The following is a 19,299-nucleotide window of genomic DNA, read 5'->3' as shown; positions in this document are numbered from 1 at the left end:
ATTAGGGGTAATGCCTGTTCCTGCATTTTCCCCACCAATCATTTGTGTAATGCCTTTAAGCAGACCATGCTTCCGTCTCTCGTTTTACTCTTTTGCAAAAAGATACAGTAATTATAGTGTGGGGATAACTCAAGAGACCTGCCCAGGACTTTCACTAAGGGATAAAATAGGATGACTGACAAAAGTCTTTAGCTCAATAAAGTAGGTGAAGTGAATTCTTTATCCTTAGTGAGCAGACTTCATTGACTTCATCTCAGAGAATCACAAAGGAAAGAAAGGAGGCAGGGACTTGGTTTTGTCACTCTCAGAACTTTGGTGCTGGTTGAAAAACCGACCATTTATACAGGCGATAATGCATACTGCCCCTTCCTTAAAGGACTAGCAGTAGTTTCACATGCACTGCAGGCCAAAAAAATCTGAAAAAATGTTGAATCCTGAGTTCCTACGAAATCCAATAAAACTTAAAGTCATGAGTCATTATATCTTCTTAAATTACAATGTCTCCTGGAATGTAGGCATAGTCATACGCCTCTGCACGTTAAGATACATTTCTTCAGGAGGATGAGACACTCAGCAGTTAAGCATTCCCATTACTTGAAATTAAGTAATTAACTAAATAATTCATTTAAATTAATATTTTCACACATATGTGATGGTTCTGCTGTTAGACTGGCACTTTCATTATTCAAAGTCATAGAGACCTACTTCTACCTCCCCTTTTCCCATCTCAGCTTTGATTCAGTCCTGCAAGATGCTGCTGAGGACTCTGGATATGAGTCTGTAAAACAATTAAGAAAATTATTAGCTTAAGACATCAGAGATCGCAGTTAAGTCCATGGATATGTTCATAAGTATTCTAAGAAAGTTGCAGCTAGGATTTTGATTAGTGTATTCTGTATTTTGAATGGTCAAGCTTGACACTTTTAGTATTCCTTGGGAAAAGAATTATTAAATCTCAGTTTATGGTTGTTATTGTTATACTACAAGTCTTCTCCATTTCTAAGAACTTCCTGAAATTTTGAAGGCTTCAAGGGTATTAAAAAAAAATTCACACAGTACAGACTAGTTGTGGTTTTTTTCCTACAGAACAAGTCTAATGGAAGGGAAGGTACCAGTGTAAAGCTATTTGAATCTCTTAATGCCTTATCTAGTCCCACTGCTGGTCTTCATTCTGTGTGAGCCGTTTCCATCCAAATGAATTACATACGATAATTTTGGGTGTTATAATAAACAGATAGGAACCATAATAATGTATTTCAGTTAGGAAGAGGTACTTGGAAGAAATTGGTTTTGCTATACACATGATGTGAGACAATCGATAGTGCTTTAGTCTGACAAGCACTGTCAATATCCATTGTCACAGTTCAGAAAGTCATTAATGGATAGTTCTTCAAAAACCAATGCTTTCAACACGTTAGAAATGTTCAGATATACTGTACCTGGCAGGAATTAATCATAGGTAAACCCTTGGGATTATGTATAAATGTTTTGTAAATTAAGAGTGAAATAAAAGTCATTGGAAGGAATGTGAGATCATGTTATACGGAGTTACAAAATCTTGCTAATAAAATATGGAGCTGTTTAGAACATATTAAAACATTTTACTTTCTGAATCATTCAGGCTCTGCCCAGAACATCACACCCAGGAAAAACAGTCTGCTAGAAATATATTGTCTAGGTATATGACTAAATTTGCAGAAAGTAATCACATAAAAATTTTGATCCTTGCTCTGAAAAGGTTAGAGTCTTGCCTGGTTCTTTTAGTTGTGGCCATACCAAAACCCTGGATAAAGACTTTTGTAAATTCACCTTGCAGATATGTTAACCACTGCTTAATCCTGCTTAATTAATAATATGTTTGCTCTCGTTGCACCATACATACAATTTAGTGCATTAAATTGTAGCAAGCAGTTCTTCACCTGGACGTCTCAAAACTTCCACTGACTCTGATGGTACTATTTCTGCAGAACTGTGTGATTTGGAGGTAATGCATTAATGCTTTCTTTCCACCTGTCTTCTTGTGTAAGAGCTCTTGTACAGACTTTATTTTGTGGTTTTGCATGATACTCCTGTTTTTTATATGTTATTAGGAATATTAAGGCTAGAGTTGTGGCAATAAATAAGTATTCAGAGGATTTATATAGGCCCAAAAAAAGACTGGTCAGTTTTTTCTTGGTGCAATTTTTTTGCAGAGAATTTAGTCTATAGTTATCCCTCCTAATTCAGCTGATGTTATTACAGTGCTATCCAACATTAAGGGCCGACAATGTGTTCTTTCTTTTATGCCTAATGATATGTTCATACTACTTTCTTTTTGTACCCAATCTGTATTGCACTTCCTTGATGTGATAAGCTGTTGTGATTTAATATAGCTTAATTCTAGAGCAAATTATCTGAGGCAAAGGTCTTGCCCTTTTTTTCATCTGTCCATTAATATCTTTCCCACCTGTGGAATAAATAGAGACCTAATAAAGTGACCAAAGTCATCAGAAATGCTTTTCTAGATCTGAGGGTCCAACTTTATTTCCAGCCAAATGTGAAAGTCAGCTAGTATTCAGGTTATGTGCTTGCTGCTGGATTGAGGTGTCCTTGCAGCCACTTGCACTAGCAGAAGAAATTTAGCATAATATTGACCTCTGTTGGGTTCCCCTCTACATATACTGCAAAAGGCCCTGGCCCAACAAGAGCAAGCATGTGTTTCCTTTTTCTGTCTCAGAAGCTCTTAGTGCACTATAAGAAATATTTAACTGAAGAGTCTGTGCAAAGGGAGGAGAAATATCCTTCTGTTCTGTGTTGGTTTGGAAGTATTTATGTGGATATGTCAGCGTGAGCATCTTCCGAAATTGAAGGTACGAGTTTATTCAGTACAATGAATGCAGTTTATGCTAGGGTACATACAGTAGAACAAGCAGTAGATTTTATTTCCTATTATTTTATACTTAGATCCTTAAGTGTCTTATTTTACTTCCCTATGGAAGTGCCTTCCACTTTTTTATGTTGTTGATGTTTGCCAGCTCTCTTTCATGGAGAATTCTTCTGGCCAAATCCAGAACCTGAAATTTAAAAAGGAAGGTACTCAAAAAAATATTTATTGTGGTTTTTGAGTTTTATATCTACTTTTTTTTTTCTCTCGGAAGTAACATTTGGTCCTCTTTGTATTTTCAAATATAATAGCAAAGTCATTTTAATGTGTGGATATCGCGAGAATAATGGTTTGGCAAGAGAAGGAATATTTATAAATGAGATCCCAACAAGAATATTTCTGGCTAAGCTTGGTTTTGGAACATGCTATCTAAAACCTTGAATTTCTGGGAGGCTTGGAGTTTCCCTCTGGTGACTCACACATGTTTAATAGGATAAAATAAGAAATTAATCAAAATTTGCTTTGCTGCTGTTTTTAGTTGTGCGCTATACGGTTCAACACAGAACATACAAAAGTATCCATGATAATAATTATTCCTGCCTCTAGATGTAGTTTTAACACCATAATTGCTGTTTCAGGTATAAAACTTCCAGCTGGGTTAATGCATCTTTCTAAACAGAGGGTTCTTTACCCTGCTGTCAAGTCATAGATCCCCTACCCTATCATTCACAGTATGACTATGTTCACGTCAGTTAAAATATCTTAACAAATCTGGTGTATACTTAGAGCTAAGCACGTAGTTCCAGTGGGCATAAAATGCTTGAGTTCCGCAGAATGGGAAATGCGGCAGGCATCTTAAGTGACTTGAGAGATGTTTTCACTCCTGCATTATTTGCACTGGGGAAACTTCACTGTAAGTCAGGAAAAAGCAAACCTAAATATGAATTGCTATGGACAGAATGACCCTAAGCAACAAGAGAGTCCCCAAACTAAATACAATTCACTTCACTGTTTCAAAGTACCATTAAGATGCAGAATTAGAAACATCCATTTGTTGTTCTTTTTATAGCACAGCCAAGCGACTTGGAATTTTAGCTTGTCCCTGCCAAGGATTGCTCAATTTTGAACAAAAAGTCCTCCACTATAATGTTAAAAAAGCACCAACCATCGATTGAATGCTAATCTTTATATTCTGTGATACATCATTCCAAGAATGCTACCATTAAAAAATGTGAATTCTATTTTTCATAAGTGATGGATTATTGTACCAAGCTGTGTATTTTCCAGTAAAGTGTCCTTTTATTTGTCCTGTGTGATTACTAGTTTGTGGAAGTATGTGTGGGGTCATTTTAGTGCTGTGGGAAAATGGAGCACTCTTCTGTTAAAATCAGTGGTGAAATCAGAAGCAAACTATGCTCTGATCATCGTAGGCATGTGTTTAAATATTGCTTTCCTTAATTGGCTATGTTCTATTTACTTAAAATGAACAATTTGGCAAGTTTTTCTCCCTTGACAACAGCAAAGCGTAAACCATTTTATAAGTTTGGCTGTTAAAATCAGATTTGTAATGTAAACCACAGTATTCCAAGGTTGTTACTGTTGCTTAACCAGTTATTTTAGCTTGCCATTGTTTTATAATTGTGCACCTTTAAATATTCTGGTGCTGTTTATAACTTATGCAAAACTTGCTACAAAATAGCCCAATAATATTGATGATAATTTTCTTTTTGCTCTCTTTCTTTTCCCTTGGTCTCCCTATATGAAGATCACGGCATTACAGGGGAGATTCAGTCTGGATGGGGAGATTAGGGAGCATCTCTGCAACTGCAGCTAAACCATCCAGGGTACTATTTAGAAATTCTGTCAGAGGGACAACAGACCAACTCCTGCAAGTTCAACTTGTGGAGAATACTGTGTTTTGGTGGATGTGTTTATTTGTTTGTTTGTTTTCAAGAGAAGATGGAAAGCTATTCTTTCCTTAAAAAGCAGAAGCCACCCCTCTCTCAGCTGGGGGTCCTTGCCAGGGAAGGCTGTACAGCCCTGGCAGTCCCATTTTCCTGCTCAGCATCTGGGGGAGTGGGCAGGGTGAGAGAGTGCAGGACACAGGATAAGGGTTATTCAAGGATGGTGAGGCTCAGGTGATGTGTTAGAAAACTTTAAAAATCTGTGTGTTCAGGGAAACCTTTGGAGAAGGTCTTCCCGTGGCATCACTGCTGCTTCAAAGCATCCAGCCTTGAGTGCTGAGTTTCTCCCTCCTACTAGTACTGCCTATTTTGATAGCTGTGATGGTGCCCTGTAAGCACCTCAGCAGAGAAAAAGTTAAATTTATGCCTTTGAAACTTCCTCCAGGGGATTTTCTGCAGCTGGGTTCTATGTCTTTTTGACACAGAGCAGGAATAAATTGAGCTCAAAATGTTTCTCAGTTTGGTAAATGCCTAAATATAATAAAATATAATCATTAGGATGGGAATACTTTTCTTTCCATAAATTAATGCATCTTGCACACATTTCATGGCATATAGCCATGTTTTCTATAACTGCATTAAATATATATATAACGCTTAATCCATCTTGGCAAGAGAATTCAGTCCTTCACTAGTGGTGTAACCATCCATCCTTTCTCATAACGAGTAGTATATAGCTAATAGTGCATAGCACACTTTGAGTCCAGAATTTTAGTTAAAAAATCATCCATGTGAAACTTGTGGGATTCGTGAACATTTCATGAGTAAACTGGTCGCCATCCAAATACTTATGGGCAATAAATAATACAACTCTGTGAATAACCAGCAGAATGAACTCATCGTGTTTATTCACAAAAGTATTAATCAGATGTTTTGAACTATCCAACCAGCGACACTGCTGACCTACCTCATGATTTTACTAGGGTGGCTATGACCATTATTTTCTAAGGATATTTGAGCAAACTACTTTTAGTTTAAAAACATCGTTTCACTGAAGCTTTTTCTTTTGATTTCCTTTAGTTTTCAGACTGAACTACAGTGCCTCTGACACAAATGACAGAAACCGAGTTAAAAGCAGATTAAAGAAGTTCATCTCCCGAAGACCCTCCTTGAAAACGTTGCAAGAAAAAGGACTTATTAAAGGTGTGTTTGGTCTTATATACTTTTTTGGAGTAAAAATTCACAAATGAATTTTTCATCCTCAGTTAAATGACTAAGTGCATTGGACAAACACTTCTTAGATATAGTTTTGTTGCTGTATCTCGTAAAACTTATACTGCTGAACTCTAAAGAAAAAATCAACATATGGTTACATCTATCTCTGTGCTATCTGACTACTGCTTCAATTTTTCTGCTTTGGTGTGCATGTGGTAGAAGCCCCTCCGTTTAACACAGGCACTCACCATGCACATTGCAAATCAACATGCTGCACAACTCCGTTTCTTTTTAAGAAAAGAATGTTGATATAGTTTTGTATTTAGAATTCAAAATAGGAACTTCAGATGCTGTGCTGACTAATTTGTTTTCTAGAGTAGGCTGGAATCCTTTCTGCTGTCTTCTCTCATTATTTTTCTAACTTGCCAACAAAATAATTTTTTACAAATTTAAAATACGTGCCAGTGAATAATAAATGCTTTGAATCTGTGATTTTTTCCTACTCCAATTTCTTGCAGTGTTGGTCAGCCATCACTTTCACGTATCCTTAAAAAATCGTTTCTTTGATAAAAAGTGTTTGTTAGTTTTTCCAAGGAGTAAGCGTTTTGCTAAGAAGCTGGTAGTTAACTTGAAGGCAGTAGCATTCTGACCACTAATAATCAAGCAAAGCCATGTTTTCAAATATTGTCTGGAATAATGCTTTAAAAATTTACGCACTCCCGAATTATTATGTGTGAAACCCACAACTGCACATGCAAATTGACTAGAAAGAGGCATTTTGCCAGCAGCCCCTGTCAATCTCTGGAGTGTGAGTTTTCCAGTGGTGTGTCAAAAATGGCAAGGGGTGTTGCTAGTGTGTATTAAACTTGTCTGTCCTGAGCCAAGAGATTGACCCCAGCCAGCAAAAGCTAAAGCAGCCACAAGAGTGAAACACCAGCTGGGCCCATGTCTGAAGAGGAGGAGACAACTTTATGAATTAAGTTCTTATGTTTTAGATACATGCAAAAATGTTCAGTGCAATCTAGCTTACTGTAAGGAAGTCTTCATTATATGAAATCATTATTTGCCTTAGTGGTGGGCTTCTGCTTCTAACTGCCACAGAAACTTCAAAAAAATGTCATTTATGCATAAATAGATGTGTAGGTGTGCACTCTCACACCAAACTTTCAGGATCTGTCCTTACACGTTCATAGTATCTGATTTCAATCTACTGGAGGGTTTTGCCTCTTTGAAGTACTCTGTGGGTTGAGGGTGGGCTTTGAATGCATCATATTAGTTTGTTTCAGTTATTACAGTAATAGAGGAGTACTTTCTAGTCTTTTAATTTCTGGATTTAAGGGGGTTTTTTTAGTTTAATAAAGTGTGGCTGATGAATCTCCTGCGGTGTTACATAGGGATCAGATGTGATCCTTGCTAACAAATCCAGATTCATTAGCATAACTCAAATCCATCCTCTAATATATGTCCCTAGGAAAGCCAGATGCATTTGGTTTTGGCTACAGTTGCATTAAGCTCTTGATTCATAAACATAGCTTGGTTCTACCTGGGATAGTCTTCCATGGATAACGAAGATGCGCGATTTGTGACACAGTAATTCAGAATCGGTACCCGGCACAGTTTTATTACCAAACTAATGGTACCATGAAGAAAACATGTTAATTATCTACCATGAAGTTTCATTAGGATTAGGTTTTGGCCATGCAAATGAGGCAGGATTCGTTAGCACGGCTTAATTCCAATCTACGGTAAGTCTATGTGAAATGCTCATTTGATAAGGTTCCTTCATTGTCTTCACCAGAGTTTATCCCTTAATCTGTTAAAATGTTATGAAAATGCAGTTGCAGTGCTTATACAGAGACCACTTTTAAATGTTAATTTTTAGGCTCACATTAGAATATTTTTAAATCACAAAATGCAACCATCCAGATTAAAAACAAAAAGCTTGCCAAATTTTGTATTATAAGATGCATCTATTTATTTTCCTAAGGTGACTTAAATGGTTGCAGAAACCTCTCAAAACTATTTATTTTCTCATTTCTTCAGGGAAAAAATGTTAACCAATTTTTACAAGAAAAAATTCCTCCAGCTCTGAGAACATGCATACTAACTTTTATCCCATAGGGAAATACTTCTGTCAGAATTGTAAATCCCTTAAAATAGGGGCTCGTAATAAAAGTGTGTCTAAAGCCTTGCAGGACATCTCGGTACCGAATTTCTGACAAAGAGCTGTTCTGTGTGCTAGTGAAGAATTGATATAAATATCTGTGAAGCGTGTGGTGTTAATTACTCCAATGCAGTGGCACTGTAGGTGCTGTGAAAACCTTCACTTTTCATCAAGTGCTATTCATATTTGCCAGGGGCACTATAAAGCTCTCAAATCTATATTGATTTTTTACATTGTATGTCACATTGGAACTGAAACTCCAATAAATTTAACACGTAAATTATAGTCATGAGTAAATACATTTTAAGGTGGTAAGTTCACTTAAGCACAGTTCTGTGCTCTGTTAGTCACTGCTGTGTACACACTTGGCCAGAAGACTCGACACATTTCTCCACATTAACCAAATTTGGGAATACAGGCTTCAAAATTAAATAGCGGTTTGATCTCTTGGGGTACTTTGTTCTGCCAACACTGTTATCAGAAAATCTAGAAATTATGTGATTGTCATTTAACTCTTAACAAAACTTTGTTTATGTAGAATGTAGCAAATATTCATGTAGTAAGTAAACTAGGTAGTTAACAAAGGAGAAGAATAAGAAGTAGGAGGATAATAACCAGACAAGGGAATGTAGCAGACGAAAGTGTAAACGTTAGTTGCACGTTGATCTGAAAATGAAGATGTGCCAACAGTTTACATGACAAAAAGTTATTTTTGTCATCGCTGTCCCATTTGCTTTCTAGTCCTCTGCGTAAAAGAAGCCAGAATGGGAACAGCACATTGGCTCCATTCATTGCAATGGGCTGGTGACGGGGGCTTTTCAATGCTCCGGCGAGAGCTCTAATGAAGATCGTCCGTCCTTCTCATTCCATCTCACTCATGCCTACACAAAATATCTTTGGTCTAGAAGCATTTTGAACCATTTTTGTGATGAAGTGCAATACAGTATTTTTGCGTAATGTGTATGTGTCTATATGCACCCTTATGTTCATACATATCCACACATGCACGCAAACCTAGAAATAGTAAATAAGAGGCATGTTCCATGTCTGCCATTTTAACAGTGTTATTTCGAGAATAACTGTTCAAATTTATACGCTAGGGCAGGGGTCCTCGGTTCCTCGGGATTGAAATATTCTCAGAATTTACAGAATCTGCACTAATATGCTAGAAAAATAATATATAAATCTTCTCTTTTAAAACTACTTTATAGTCTATAATTGAACTTTGATCTTTATGTTTGAGCTTTGTCATGATTTAATATTACCCAAAATGAATTGCCAACCTTCAACTTGATATTGGCCTTCTTCCTGATTTCTGAGCCTTTCTAGTCCACATACACACAAAAAAGCTTCTGTGAAACCGTGATTTTAAAGCTATGGTGGTTGTGCTGGTAATAGACTATCACAAAATGCACTTTCAGTAAACGGTAAAAAAGCATGAATAACAACTTAACATAAATGACACTGTAGGAAATGAGGAAACTGCAGCTATGCAGCTGGCAAGAAATTAATCTAGTTTTTTTGGGGGTGGATTTTTTTTTTCCCAAAAGCTAGACACCAAAGGAACTTCACTGAATTTATTTTGTAAGTTAAGTTAAGGCAAAAACCAAAACAGCATAAAAATTGGACTGTTTACAATCATTTCAAGATGAAAATAAAAGCCCCTCAATTGCTAGTGAAAGGAACTAACTGTGATTTGGCTTGATAGCCTATAGAACAGGGCTCTGCATATGTTGGTGGTTGTGCAGATAGCATCACAGAGATCACCAACCATTTTATTTCCAGACAAGGGAAAACGTCTTTATTGTCTCATATGTCTTCATGGACCTTGGAGTAGTTCAATGTAATGAGGGTAATGCTCATGAGAAGTCCAAAAAAGTAGATTAAGACCTACTTTTGGTGTGTTCTGTAATTCTTCTGGATTATGCAGGAATTTAGCAAGTGATCTGGTGCCCATAATAACATATGGAAAGTTAGGAAATGTTTCCTTTGACTTGCAGGGACAATGGGTCACAAGCATCTTTCTTCCTTTGACCACTACATGGACATTTGGAAATATGTTTCCCAAGCCCTGTGGATGGCCAAACACTGGACAAAGGGAATTTTTCCTTTGATATGATGGTCGGAAATAATTCAGATAATTTTAAAATATCTCATTTTTGGAGACCTATTTTGAGGAGTACAGCAGACTTACTCTCTCTAAATTCAAATGAGCTCTCGTCCCCAGTAAAACACCATCATTTCTTAAAAGAAGACCAGTGTCTGCAGTACTCTCTATTTTCCCTTTTTCTGAGAATGTGACACAAATCTGGTAGCTCATATGCCACTTAATAGTAACTGTTCACAAATGTAATTTTTTTTAAATTGATGACCACCGCAGATCAACGATATATAGTAAATCTCCAAGTTAAAAGGACTGGCAAGATTCCCAGCTAGCATAAATCAGGGGAGCTCCATTGACAACCTCGCTGACTTCAGTCGGCTGAAGACCTGGCCCACTTATTGTAAAAGTGTCGTGGCATTATTTGGAGCCCAGTCTGGGATCAGCATCATTTTAATGTCTGACTTAATATGTCTGACTCTACAGATTGAGCAGCCAGAAGAAGTCACCTTTCAGAATACGGCCCTTTCCAACTACATCCCTTCCCCCTCCAAAAAATTCACTGCATTGGTGCCTACTGCTCTGTCCCTCTCTCTGTACATTCCTTTTTTATTTTGCCTTTTCATTCTCTTTCTCCCTTTTCCCTCCCAACGTTCAAACAGATACAAAGAAAACAAACAACTTAGATGTTGATACAAAGCTCTGGTAGTCCAGCAGTTCAAATCCAGATGTAGCAGAGTTAACTCTGCTCCTGGAAGGCACTGAATTACATAGATATAATCCACGTTTCTAAAAACTTGGGCATTACACCAGTATACCTTCTCTTTTCATGTCAGAATTTGAGCTTCTCCCTGAGAAATGGGAACATTAGCCATGTCCTTCCCTGTTTTTTTAATAAAAAACACTGAAGTATGAGCTCCTTCCAAGTGTGGCCACGTCTCGTCCATGTACACCCAAAACAGTTAAACAATGACATTCTCAGCGAGGATGTGGCTTTAGTGATTTTGGTTTAATTGTTTCTTTTCCAGAAGTATTGTCTCCCATAGACTAGATTTCTGCAGCTCAGAATTAGTGGCTTTGCTGCAGCCTGCGAGAGCTACTCAAAAAAAGTAGCTCTGTCAGGATCAGGGAAAACTTGAGGCTCACCAGAACGAGCAATTCATTGCAGCTGTAATCATCATTTTATTGTACACAACTTGCGAATGTCCATTCCCTCCTCTTCTGGTGTCTCATTTTATATCCATGTGCAAAGCTGTCACACACCCCACCATCTTAAATAGAAAGTTTAATGCGCAGATATCAGGGATGTGTAATGTAAACCATACCACCAAACATATTATGAATATATTGCTCTTCTTAAAAATGCTTGTTGGTTTTTCATACTACAGTATTGACTAACTGTCTGTGTTTGATGTATGGTTTACCAGCCTGATGTAGACTTATGGTTAGAGCTTAACTTGTTAGTTCTGCTTTTGCAGCCAATTCAGAATAACTACAGATGCCCCAAGATATTAAAATTGACTGCTCAAATGGACTCAGTGTGGGAGTTTCATTGGTTTTAAATTGATAACAGCTGAAAGAGTGAATGATTAAAGCTGTATATGGGCATAGTATGCAGCTCCTTTGTACAAGCTCTTGTGAACAGAATCCACTGTATGGGAATTGCTTTTGTTCTAATAAAAGATATTTCTGAACAATTGTTAGTTTAAATTTTTAAATGATGAAACAAGAGCATTTCAGGACCCTATAGAGGAAATAATTCCTGAGAAACTGGAATAACTCTGAGAAGATAAAGTGGATTTCTATTCAGAGGGGAGCATTTAAAGTTAAGTAGCATTCCATAAGGTGGTAATTGTGTCTATTTCCCAGGCATTTGAGTTAAATAAGCTGGATAGGAAACATAAACTGTCATAACAGGAGGTTAGGAGTGTTGTGTACATCTTTTTTTTTCCAGTCATAAAAAATGAAGTTTTGAAGGGCCTTATCACAAATAAATCAAACAAAGGCTTTTTTGCTTCTTTTATCCTTTTGGGAGCAGTTCTTATTTTTTGAAAAAATGTTCTGGATAGTTTCCCTTTAAACTAGTTTTAAAATCTATATACACACTTAGAAAAGAATAAGAAAATAATATTTTAATCTTAGTTACACATAAATCTAGTTTACAAAAGTTAGTAATTTGCCATTCCTATAATTCCTTGTTTTCAAAATACTGCACAAACAAATCTTAACTGAGTTTTCCTCAACTATCCCTGTGACCTCTAAGAGTGTAAATATGGCAGTGTAACTGCTGCCATTCCCATGTTTAAGTACAGAACCAGATCCAGCAAAAAATCAATTGACTAGAGAGAGTCACAGAGTTTGCGGTTCAGGAGTATCCCAGAATTCAGAGTATTTGGATGACTCATGAGGTCATGTACTTATAAATACTCATTAATTTCTAGAAGGGGGAAAAAAATCCAAAGCAGTTGGATGTCGTTGTTTTACCATAGTCTCTTTTGATGCCCAGCAACTGTTAATGCTGATTTGCTGCCCCTCCCATTCAAGACAAAAATCCTGAGTGCCTGTTTTCTAAAGAAGAGGTGTTTTAACGCTTAACTGCAGGATACAGAATGTGACTATATCCATATAGTGAAAGGTATATAAAATGAGGTTAAACATTTTGCTGAAGATACAGAATCTGCACCCAGAAAAGAAGTAACGGACTAGGTGAGAATTGCAAAACAGTTTCCAGCCTTTTCAAAATTTCCTCCCAGGAAAAGCAAGTATTCTGCATTCATACTGGGGATTGAAAGACTAACTGCAAAACAATCCTGGAAGTTGGTTATAAAGTGGTTACAATAGAGAAGAGAAGCTGCTGAACACCCATGCATTCATTTTGTTTCAGTTCTTCATGTATTGCCACCTAAACACAGTGCAGTTCTTTGCCTGTTTTGCTTCTGAAATTGTTTACAAGTGTCTTTGTCCACCAAATAAGACACATTTTTACTTCTTCTAACATAATTTATTTTGGAGACCATTCCATATTATGCAAGGAATTTGACAGGTCTTTGCTAAAATTTTAAAAAACAATTAAGATGTCAAAAGAGGAAGTGCTAGTACATTTTAATCATAAATCTCTGTATATATAATTACCACTGAAGGCAGCTATAAATGTTTTATGAAGAAAATGTAACCAGACTGTGCTTTGTCAGAAACATAACCCCAAAACATGTAACAGGCTGTTCGCTAATGCTTAACGCCACACATGCACACAACCTTCTTCAGCGTAGTTCTGTGAACCCTGTCCTCCATCCCTTCTGCAGCCGAAACTCCGACTAACTTAAATTCAGGCTTTGATGTACTCTACCAGAATGCAGATCATATGCATTGGGAAGTGCTGGAATAAACTTCCCTGATACATATCAGGAAGTCCAAACCGTCCCATGCACCTCACCTTGGTTCCCTGATTGTTCCCTACTCTGGGGTTTTAAGAAAGAAAAGGCAATTGAGTTGCTCTGGAAATCTAAGCTTAGTAAGAAATAGCAGTGATTAACGATAGGAAAGTGAAGCTCCTTGCAGTGCAGAAAATAAACGAATGGCTTTTGGCCTGTTACTGAGAAAAGGGTGTGCTGCTCGGGGGAAGAAGCACTCAAACTGATCATGGTGAAAGATGGTGGGACTGACTGTGGAGGAAATATCCAGTGCCATGGGAGCAGTAGAGCACAGCAGGAGCTCCTGCTGTTCTGCAAGTGGGCGTGCTTGTTGGGTTTGCTGTGCAGAGCCCAGACTTGTGCTAGCACCTTTCACAGCTATCTATACAAAAATTTTCAAAGCGTTTACACCAATTTCCAAAATGTAGTACTCTGTTCAAACGCTATATGGAGACTGTCTCTTTGGATAAATGATGATAGTACACGCCTATTGTTTGAGCATTTAACTGGCTTCTATTGAGTAGTTTCTCTCATCTGTTTGATTCATTTTGATTCTAGCTGACAACATCCCCATTACCGATTGCTCTTTTCATAATTTCTCAAACATATAGAATGGAAATGAGGTGGAGGAAGCTAATTAGTAATCTGAGGAGTTTAACCTGCTTATACACATATGTTTTAAGATCAACTTTCGAAGTTGATCAAACCTTTGAAATCATAAAGCCCAAAAAGTAACATTATCTGGTTAAATGCTTATTCATCGAGGAAACAACACAAATCACAAATTAAAATTGGTATAAGATATGCAGTCCTCATCAAAAGACATGTAGTACCTTCTATTTTTTAAACAGGTAATTTGATGACAAAAAACCTCCTGTAAAGATGAGACGGAGTTGTACTAAGTCCTAATGATGCAAAGTAATGAAGTTCTTGTACCCTTATGGTGCTTTATGACAAGAATGAAACTCGGTATGCGTGGAAGAGGCAGGCTACCTGACAATATGAGTTTCAAGGTTGGACCATGAGTTAATATCATGCAGGATTTTGGATTCAACAAGGTATGGAGCTGTATCTCTAGAAATGCCTTCACTTTTTTATGGCAGGTCCAAGCAAACTCCAGAGACCTCCAAGCCTTAGAAAAGTCAAGGTCAAGGTGTAAACGGCAATTGAAACTTGAACCCGGGGGAAGTATCCAAGTGCTACGGGCAGCAGATATTAGGAGAGATGGTTTTGTGACAGAAACTCATGACCACTAGGACTCAGAAAGGATTTGTTTCCAACTTTGTCTGTCCATCTTCAATAGCTGAGTTTTTAATTAATATGTAAGCTCAGGAGAGAGAAAAATCCCACTACTAATAATGTGCCTTAATGTATTTTCCTCTTTTTTTTCCCAAATGTAGATCAAATTTTTGGCTCCCATTTGCACTTGGTTTGTGAGCACGAGAAATCTACAGTCCCCCAGTTTGTAAGACTGTGTATAAAAGCTGTTGAAAGAAGAGGTGAGTACCTTAATATTTAACACTATTTTTTTTTCTGTATTAGTAATCAAAACTTTAACCTTGTAACTCTGCTTGAATTGCCAGGGTAGGCAGGCAGTTCAATTTATAATATAGTTATGAACTGAACGATATCATATTCTGTATCTTCATTTTCTTTATATGATAAGACACTAATAGAACCCATTCAAGCTGACTATTCCTTATATTTTGTTTGACATGTTGTTGTTTTAGTCTTTCTCTGGGTAAGCAAATGCTAAACATCAGTAAAATGTCAGTAACTTTCAGTCTGAAGTCTCTGGTGAGCGTAATGCCAATACTTTTTCCTAAGTCCTGAATTGTACTCAACCAAAATAAATGTTATCCTAGTGTGACCATATTTTTTTTTTTAATGTGTGCAGGTGTCTAATTTTTTAACAGTTATTTTAAAAAGCCGTAATATTGTAAGAATATTGGAATGAGTATTCATCCTCATTAAAAATTTTGATTAATTTAATAAGAAGGATTTTCATGGTATAAAAAGATGTGCTTAACACTGTTGCCTGCCTTCCTTTCTTCAGAGTGTATCTTCTCTCATTGAAGGTCATTTTCTTTGGAAGGTACATGCGGTAGATGCAGAATCTTAAAATGTATTGTATAAAAATGTGAGGCTTCATCACCATCTGTTACAAGTTTACAACTTGTTCCAGGGATCTGGGGAAACATATATCTTGCAAAAGATAGAAAATTTATTTTCAGAATAAGGCTGGGTGAACCCATTGTCACTGCCATATACTGGAGTCTCAGAACAAGAGAACCAATGAAAAATAAAAAGATACTTGGACCGTTAACCACAAAGGAAAAAGCTATTTTAATTCCATCATTTTTACCTGATGTTATAGTGAAAGGTGCAATAAAAGTACCCCTGAGTTTCAAACTCTGGGAAATTCATGCTTTAATTATACAGCAAAGAGAGCACTGGGATATTTTTATTCCCAGAATGATTGGCAGGAAGTCAGAGACTAACAAACTGGAGATCGTTCGGTAGGGGGAGATAGTAGCATTGGTTTTTTGGAGGAAGGCTGGAGGCTGGGTAAAGAAAGACAAAGAAAGGGGAGAAATGTGTGAAGTAACTATTAATAGAGGAGGAACTGTGAGGAGAAATTCAGAACATGAAAAGGAAAGGCAGAGATTAGATTATAAAAATGCCACACCATGCAGAACATGTCTAATTGACTGTTCGGTTACAATCTTAGCACCGGTTCTCCAAAAGATGCACTAGATATCTCATCGATGTTTTGTGGTATCTGACCACTCCTCCAGGAGAAGTGAGGCCAGAGGTCTCTGCACTGCTGAACTGTAATAGAAAAATCCAAGAAACCTAATTAGATGTTTATTGTCTGTGTGATTATCAGTGAAATGTTCACGGAAGAGAATGAAAATATCACTGTTTCTTCAAAGGAGTTCATCCTTCGGAGTTTTGCATTATTGTTCTTGTGTTTCCTTCAAACTTGCTGTGACTTAGAGAAGTCTACCCCTTTTAGTTAGTCTAATACGTAAATAAAAGCTAATCATATGGCATAAGATAAAAATTTCATTTTATCACTGTATTTATGAGTTTATATTTGATATACAGTTTTTTCTATTATCATTTTCTTGGATTAAGATGCTTGCATTTACTCACATTCTATTTACTCAAAGTGTTGTTTTTACTAAGTTCTGGCATAAACTATCTCAGGACAGCAGTAATTTATGTGAAGCTAAGTCCAATGTTTATGCAAGCTTCTGATGACATTTTATACCGGGGTTGGTATTAGGAAGCAGTGTGTGGAGGTGCCAAGTCTGCCGGCATGGCTGAGACTCAACAGATCTGAAGCCCTCCTCTTAATGGCCAGATATGCCTCCAGCCAAGATACTCAACTGCAGAGTCATGGGAAATACTTATGTACCAATTATGGGAAAGGCACATTTAATGAAAACTGTATGTTTACTTTCATAGTCTTACTAAGATGGCCTAGATACTCAGTACAGCTGGCATATTGGCTGTTGTAGAAAAGCTTTTTTTCCTATTTAGAAAATATATCATCTACATACTGTAACTGTACCAAAAATGTTACTTGTGCGCTTCGTTTAAGATAAAGGATTATTCGGAAAAAAGACCTTAGGAGACAAACCCTAAATGTTACTTACAAAACATTCATACTTTGCTGAGCGGTTGTGTTCTTATTTATCAGCTCATGGATTTAATTATTATTTAGCTATTGATTTTCTTTTTTATTATTATTATTATTTTAAAACATTATTTCTGTGCACAGAAAGAAAGTCTAGCAGTGATCTGAATAAACCATATTAATTAGTACCTTTTCCTGTGTAGGTGAGGTTACGTACAATAGCCAACTGTAGGAATATTCTCCCACAGATTAAAAATGGAGAGGATATCATTAACTGTTGGCAAGATTTCCTGTTTAGTTACACTATTTTTAAATTAATATCTACATTAAAATCAAAGGAATTATTCTGAAATTATTTTGCTGCAACTTACATCAGATTCTGGTTATTTATCCCCTAGGCTACTGTTTGCTTACTCACCATTTCAGGTCGGAGGTGCTTTATAAGGTTTAGTCTCAAAATTCTCACACCATAATGCATATTTATCTATCCAACAAGGAGTCACTTGTTCAAGAGTGAATTCCATTTTTCCAGCCTCTTTTGCTATTTGTAGTTATCGAAATAGGACCGGGAGGCAGAAGGTCTTTCTACATTTACTCAGCCATCTTGCAGAGGTGGTAGTGGAGTTTAATAAAGAGAGTCAATAAAAATGTGCCCATTCTTGTAAACTTGCAAGGCAATTGTCACATTAATTCTTTTTTTTTTCTTTTGAGCAAGCTCAGTTTTTTTCTTCATTCTTCCTGCACTATTTATCCATTCATAATTTTTGATGAGAACTTGTCCCGAGTATTTATCTGTACAGACCTGTGCCACTGAAGTCAATAGCATCTAGGCAAAGAGCATTGCACCCTTGATATCGAGTGCAATATCCTAAATAGAAAAAAACTCCCATGTATATGGTGTGACCTGGTGAAGACAGAATAATTCTGAACCATGCAATCATCAGATTGAAGGAAATACAGTGGCTACTCAAAGATTTCTATCATTTCGTAACTTTGTACTTTCTCAGGGACTTGGAGGGAAACTTTTTCACGGAAGAGTGTATTCCTTGTTTTTCCTGTGTAGTCTTTTACTTTGCCATCAACATCTACCTCAGATGTAGCTCGGGCTTTTCTGGGGCTGTCTGTTGACTTGGCTTTTTCAATCTGTATTCTACACTTTTTCTTCTCCCCAGAAAGTGTCTGATAGGTAGCCCCGACCCTGAGCTGAGCAGGGCAGCAAGGAAAGCCTGGGACAATCCTCCCAGTGTACTATAACTCACATGCTGTGCACTCCTGCCAAGGGTGGGGCCCATTGCAAGATTTTGGTGTTTCTAGGCCAGATATTATTTCCAGTCATTTCTGGAGTTGCCTATTTATTTTGTTATCCATGACCCTTTAAAAATGCTGGCTGTTTTTTTGCATTTTTTTTTTAAATATGTGAAAGGCATGAGTAGAACGCATAAAAAAAAAAAAAAAAATCAGCCTCCATTGTACCTAAACAAAATGCCATCTAGTACTTCTCATAGTAAAATTTTATCATGTGAAAACAGTATGATACTAAACTCTTTTCCAGGGATGATCATTTGTCTGTGTGTCTAACGACAGAGTAAATGAACACCCTGAGCAGTCAGTATCCTAAACCTATTGAGGGTATCCAGTGTAGTTTAGGTTTTGTAAAGAAATACAGAACTAATGCTCCAGGGAAATACAATTTGACTTTCATCTCTCTTTTGAAATGTCCTTCATTTTCTCCCTCCATTCCCAAATCCAAGTTAGTGTTCTCAAATCAGTCTAAATGACTTGAAAAATGACACTGCAGGCAGCAAAGCTGATGATTACAGGTACCGTTTCCATTCTAAACTGGACATTGCAGACATTGTTTTCTGTTGCTTTTCTTGGAGCACAGGATGCTCTGACAGGAATGATACACAAAATTACATATTTGATTCAATGCCTAAAAGCCACCCTGGGATCCATAACCTTGCTTAAAGATTTAAGAAAGACCTTTAGTCCACTT

General features: G+C 37.0%; 1 protein-coding gene across 1 annotated transcript in view; it reads left to right on the top strand.

Moving 5' to 3' along the window:
- The window catches only part of ARHGAP15 (Rho GTPase activating protein 15), a 331,003-nt gene that overhangs the window by 186,969 nt on the left and 124,735 nt on the right, over positions 1 to 19,299 (top strand). The window contains exons 9-10 of the mRNA XM_072874181.1: positions 5,848 to 5,970; positions 15,058 to 15,156. Of these exons, the coding sequence (XP_072730282.1) occupies positions 5,848 to 5,970; positions 15,058 to 15,156 (222 nt within the window). The remainder of the gene's footprint in view (positions 1 to 5,847; positions 5,971 to 15,057; positions 15,157 to 19,299) is intronic.

The sequence above is a fragment of the Ciconia boyciana genome, chromosome 10 (genome assembly GCF_034638445.1).
Source record: "Ciconia boyciana chromosome 10, ASM3463844v1, whole genome shotgun sequence".
Taxonomy (NCBI): domain Eukaryota; kingdom Metazoa; phylum Chordata; class Aves; order Ciconiiformes; family Ciconiidae; genus Ciconia; species Ciconia boyciana.
Note: the sequence above shows the minus strand (reverse complement) of the source record. Positions and strands in the feature narration are given on the sequence as shown.